Genomic DNA, 6067 nt, shown 5'->3' on the forward strand with positions numbered 1-6067 from the left:
AGCTAATAGAAGGCAGCTGGGTGCAAAGGCACACTCAATGTGTGCCATGTGACGGCACCTGATGATGCTGACTCTATTACCTGATCCATGTTCTGGTCGGATTAAGTCACTCACAGTCCGAGATGTAATGCTGATGACACTGACACGACATGTCAAATATTATTTTATTTTTCAAATAAATAATCTTAATTACTACATTTTATTTGTAATTGAATAAAACCTATTTATTAATGTTAAAATATTTAAAAATTGTTTTTTATTGATTAAAAAAATTAAGAATGCAATTGTCCTTGTATCCCATTTTTGGAAAATAAAAATCGAACTTTAACTCGAATCCCGCGTCCAATAATCATTGTGACATTGTGTACAAAAAAACGTGAGCAGTTTTAAGTTTTTATCATTATTCGGCACGTGCGAAGAGAAACCGGACTATATAATGGGTGGGGCATAGGCTCTGCGCCTCTCACACGCGCGTTATCCACAACCTGTGGCCATGGAACGCATCTGCTCTCTCTCTTTAGTCTCTCTGAGACAATCGTCTTCCCCAGCACGCTTCTCTCTCCCTCCCTCTTCATCTCGGCCGTCCATCGATGGCCTCCGCCTCGTCCTCTCCTGATCTCTCCTCCCTCCTCGCCTCCGTCTCCAGAAACCCTAAGTCGCCGTTGCCCAGGTGGCGCTCCGCATCGTTCCCGGCCGGGAAGCGCCTCGGGGTCCTAGGCCCTCGCCGGGCCTCCGCCGGATGGCGCGGGCGCGGTATTGTCCCCGCCTGTGCGATGGATGTGTCCGTCTCCGAGCAGCAGGGCGACGAGCCGTCGTCTGTCGCCGGTGACGGCCGGAAGTGGATTCCGGTGGTTCCGCTTGCTGCGCTGCCCAAGGGGGAGAGGAGGGTCATCATCCAGAACGGGGAGACAATCCTGTTGTTGTGGTACAAGGACGAGATCTTTGCGATTGAGAACCGGTCGCCAGCCGAGGGCGCCTACAGCGAGGGGCTCCTCAACGCGAAGCTCACGCAGGTTCTCGTGTCCCTTCTTCTGCTCTGTCATCTTTGAGACTTAATTCCTTCTTAAATCTTTGATTTTTTTAAGGGGATTCTTTTTTCTTTTGATCTAGGGTTAATTACGAGTAGGCAACTGAATCTTTTGTCACAAATTAGTGTTATTTCTGGCTGATGGAATTCGAAGTGGGTGGAAAGATGAGCTTGACATCAACCTGGGTGCCAATAATCCACGAAGAATGCGGTTAATACGTCATTGCTTAATCCGTAAGAACTCATTTTCCGCTTATTTGGCGCGATGTAGGTTTTGATTCTCCTCTGATTCACAAAACACAAAATTTTGATTCCAAAGAATGGGCATCCAGTGCCGTGAGTCGAACATGGGTTGAAGGTTTTGTGATTGAGAGCATAGGATGAAAGGGGTTTATCCCAGTAGACTGTCTGTCAATATATGAATTTGTGGCTCCATTTAGCGACTTGGGGTACTTGGGTTGTATGAATTCTAATGATTAGCTGTGCTTGAACCTGAGAATTTTGCAATTCTCGGTATTGGATCGGATTCACACTGAGATATTAGGACCAATTCGAGTAAATTTTATCAGTTTGTGAGTTTTTGGCAATTCAAACAGCCGAGGGGAACAATTTGCTAGCTGGCATTAAGAATACTTAGGGTGCCCTTGAATGCCTTGGTTTTCATGTCCGAGGGATCTGATTTGAAAATAGAGATTACAGATGCACTTATCTCTGGCGCTACTACTCAATATCAGGCCATAATTCTCACATCCTCTGGAAATGAGGTATCAGATTCGGTGTTTGAATTACTCGGAGTTGGTGTTGGCTCCACGCCACAACCGGTCCCTTTGGTTATGAGATCCTAAGGATTCAGACGATACCATATTGTAATAGAGAACGTTGAAGAAAACATGATTGAATAAGAGAGGATGGCATTGTTATAATCCCAGAAAAAGCACATGATGCTAATTTATGATAAAATTTGATCTTCGCATGGGGGATTGTTCCAGGAATGAATATATCTTCTGGAATAGAAATTTATGACATGATCATATTGTAACAGTTGATCTGTACAACTATTGCTGGCTACTGAGATCATAGTTGCCCTCATTTTGAGCTAAAACAGTTCAAAGAGCTACTCATGGTGGTGTACTTTGCATGTATCACTTCTGTTATTGAGTTTTCCCCACAACGGTTGCCTTTTTTTTCTTTTCGGTTGTATATACTTTATTGAATTCTTGTACTGATTAATACAATCCTAGTGGTCTTAAATCATCTCAAAGAAATTACCAACTTTAAAAATATCACCAGAAAGATATTTATGAAACTAAAATCTTTGGGCATTGATGTCAGAATTTTTGGAGGGATCTGAAAGGGGGAAAAAGGAAAAAAGTGTTAGACTACTGGGAATTTCAAGAACTGGGTAAAATTACCTCTAGTGCTAGCAGTTCTATTCTTCAAGGGCCACATGTTGGTATTAGTTCTAATTATGGATATAATGGGGATCACTTCAGAGTCTTTTGTTGATTAATGTGTATTGCAAAAAATAACTGCTTGTTTTTGTGTCTTCTACTATTTCACATGATTGGATGTTTTGTTCAATTTGAGCAAAATACTTAAAGATACTGATATGTTTAAAAAATGACAGGATGGTTGTATAGTGTGCCCAACAACTGATAGTACATTTCAGCTGAGGACTGGTGTGATAAAGGAGTGGTATCCAAAAAATCCTGTGCTTAGAGTTCTCACTCCATCACTTCGGACGCTTTTTGTGTATCCTGTGAAAACGGATGAAGAGAATATTTACATCAGTATGTCAGGTGGGTCAGTAAGTGGAGAGTCCGCAGAGATTGTCTTTAGCGGGAAAGCTCAACCTGGTGTGACTGCATCAGATGTGAATGTGGATGAGGTACCTATTACAATTCCTACTTTCTTCATACCTTATGAAATTTTGTCGTTATTAGCTTTTACGGATAGATGTCCAAAGTTACAAAAGGTGCAGTTGAAAGAAGAACCTGAAAATGATAAAAAAGTCTTTGACCCATTTTTATACTTTATAGTCCTGGTCTTATCAGGGAACATTTTGCAGTATTTTTTAAGTTCCTCCTCATGTTGGTGCACACTAATGGTTTAAGAGTTAGAGCCCATAAGGGCTCTGCAGATCTGGCTAGGTGGGTTGGGTTAAGGTATCCCACCTGAAGGATGTCTTTTTTTTTTCTTTTCTGAAAGGGGAAAATTAATTGATTATAAAGAAAGCAGAACATGAGAATTAGGATGACCAGGGGTCAACCAGCAAGGAGCAAAAGAAAAAGACAAAACCAGCAAAGCTGTTGAGGTGCATTAGGAGGCTTGGGACATGAAAGAGCCAAGCAGCTGATAACCAATCCAAGCGATATCCGCTTGATGCCAAACCATTCAGGCTGAGTGAAAAATATCGCTTTGAATTGAAAAGATGATACCCTGAACCGTTGATGCCCGATCTTGAAAAATTCTGTGATTGTGCTCTTCCCATATTTGCTATCAAGCAGAAAAAAGATTTGCAGATTTGTTTCCATTTGTTAGGTAGCTGGGCAACGTGCACAGTGAGAATGAGTTGTCTGAAACATGATGTCTCCCAGGTGAAAGTTTGGCCACATTGCTTTAAAGATGCCTTGAAACATAGGGCAGAACCATGAGAGATGTGAAGCTGACTCAGAGGTGTTTCCACACATTAGGCACCAGATGCAACATGATACCCCAGTCTTTGTAACATATCCATGGTATTGACATTACCAGCTAATAGGTTCCATGCAAAGGATCTTGCACGCGGTGATGGACCCGGGCTCCATAGTACATCGTTAGGAAGCCATTCCACACCGTCCTCCAAGGAGGCATCATAGCGTGAAGACATTGTGAAGAGGCCATCTTTAGAGCACACCCACTTGAGCTTGAGAGGGGGATCAACAGGGAGGCTGAATTGCATGAAGTCAAAGGCTTTGACTATACCTTTCCAAATAACAGACCCTTTCTTCTAAGACGAATCCCTCCTCCAATCTTTCGGGTGGCCTACCAGTCGATACTTGCTTTTGAGGAATGTAGACCAAGGGGTGTCTTCATTAAGACAACGTCCAAAGCCATTTGCATAGCAGTGCTTTATTGATCAAGGAGAGGCGCCAAAACCCATACCTCAGCGATCACTAGGATTGGAGATGGAGTGCCATGCCACACGTGACTTGGGCAGGCCTGAACCATCCCAAAGAAAACAGCAAAAATGTCTATATACGCTGTTCAGTTTGCTTCTGGATTGGGAAAAGGGCCAGCAAATGCAAAGGTAGACTGTTAAGCACATATCTAACCAATGTAGATCTGGCTGACTTAGAGAAGTAAGTCTGGTCCCAGCTGAAGGATGTCAAGAGTTGAATTCCCAGGGTGTGCATCCCTTGCCACAAGGCCGAAACAGCAGGCCGCGTGGTAGGTGAGGGGGTGGCCGCTCACCTGATCTGGCATTGTGTTTCCCCATGTAATAAACAAAAAGATCAGTTCGATCTACTGGATCTTAATGAGCTTGCTAGGTTCATGCATTTGCCATTGTTGTTTCACATGCTAGCATCAAGTTTAATTGTAACCAGTCAATGCCCCAGTAGACTTTCTGCAATAGTGCAAGCTTGCATTCTGATTTTTGCACGACTTTGGCTTGCTGAGGAATAACCAAACTACCTTGTTTTTTATTGTTATAAAGAAATCTGTATCAATCAATTACTTTTTATATAGAAGAGAAAGGCCCTTTAAGAAAGGGAAAACCAAATCTATGGTTTTTCTATTCAGTTGTCCTATAATTGTCATAGTAATAGCCATCCATATATGTTCAGTATAATTTGGCATTCAAAGCAGTTTAATAAATTCTTTTGGTCCATTATGTCACACGGACATTTCATTTTGACTCAGATTCCGCTTCTCTTGTATGCTAGTCATATTGGAAACTTCATAAAAATGGCCGTGTCCTTGTGTCTGTATGGACCATGTGACATAGGTGTCCATTGTTGATGGTTGATCTGATTGCAGGTTAGAATGGTTGTTGATGAAGGCCTGGAAGGTTTTGGCTTCACACAAAACAATGAATTGATAAATGGGAAAGCAGCTGTTATTGGTTTCTTATTATTGTTGGACTTTGAGCTCTTAACCGGGAAAGGCCTTCTCAAGGGCACAGGCTTCCTAGACTTTATATATGCTGTATCAAGCCTGTTCAGTTCTTCCTAAGCCTTTGCTATGGTCTTCACAAAGACAGCAAAGTGAGAAGAGGAATGTGCTCGAGTATGTGGTGCTAATCTTTTGGCTTCATTGCTGCCCTTGATTGCAGAACCATTTTGACATGTAAACTAAACATGCTACTCGAATGCTTTTAGGTTATTAATTTTCTGTAATTTATCTATTTTCAGCTTGTTATGATATACAGTTTTTTCTGTTATTAATGATTGATGCTACATTCAAGGGGTGTAGAGAATCATTACTTGCTGTTTGAGTCAGACTGAGAAAATGGTAGAAAAAATACAAGTAGGAAAGAAAAAATGACAACTTTTCCAACCAGTCTAAACGAGAGAAATTTTTTGAACAAAGTTTTTTTAAAAAGTGTGATTCTTGATTGAAAAAAATTCTCACTTGACGGGTGGAGAAATTTTTCCTATCAAAAATTCTTTCAGATAAGGGCAACCATTCACCCACAACACATCTCATTCAAAATTTGAATTACAAAATTTTGATACAAATAATAATTATTTGATTAACCACTGTTTATTATAGTCTTTTAATCAAAATTAGTCAAAAAATTGTTCTATCAAAGGTTGATCGATTATTTACAATTAATCATGATTTTTTGTTTTGCCGAATAATTACGATCTGTCAAGGAGTTCAAGCGGCGAGGTTGACCGATTTTTTCTTTTTGCCGATTAATCACGATTTGCCGATGAGAGCATCTATCGAGGAATTTCAGAGGACGAGTTCGGTTACTATGGTTTTTGTCCACACCTGACTTTTTTTTTTTACCGGGCATTCAAACACGCCCTAAGGGTGCTTTTGGACAAGTGA

General features: G+C 41.1%; 1 protein-coding gene across 1 annotated transcript; it reads left to right on the forward strand.

Annotated features, from left to right (window-relative positions):
- The first annotated feature begins 495 nt into the window (after positions 1-495).
- LOC149847499 (Rieske (2Fe-2S) domain-containing protein) lies at positions 496-5454 on the forward strand. The gene is made up of 3 exons (XM_089997062.1): positions 496-1013; positions 2655-2915; positions 5048-5454. Exons 1-3 carry the CDS (start codon positions 591-593, stop codon positions 5240-5242), a joined length of 879 nt encoding a protein of 292 aa, XP_089853188.1. The 5' UTR covers positions 496-590; the 3' UTR covers positions 5243-5454.
- Positions 5455-6067: the final 613 nt, after the last annotated feature.

The sequence above is a fragment of the Nuphar pumila genome, chromosome 2, assembly GCF_984573655.1.
Source record: "Nuphar pumila chromosome 2, dmNupPumi1.hap1.1, whole genome shotgun sequence".
Taxonomy (NCBI): domain Eukaryota; kingdom Viridiplantae; phylum Streptophyta; class Magnoliopsida; order Nymphaeales; family Nymphaeaceae; genus Nuphar; species Nuphar pumila.

What these genes read in the sequence shown, in the direction of transcription:
- LOC149847499 (XM_089997062.1), top strand. Translation starts at nt 591, where the DNA reads ATGGCCTCCGCCTCGTCCTCTCCTGATCTCTCCTCCCTCCTCGCCTCC. An exon ending in TCAACGCGAAGCTCACGCAG is followed by an intron (nt 1,014 to 2,654) that starts GTTCTCGTGTCC and finishes AAAAAATGACAG; the next exon opens with GATGGTTGTATAGTGTGCCC. An exon ending in CAGATGTGAATGTGGATGAG is followed by an intron (nt 2,916 to 5,047) that starts GTACCTATTACA and finishes ATCTGATTGCAG; the next exon opens with GTTAGAATGGTTGTTGATGA.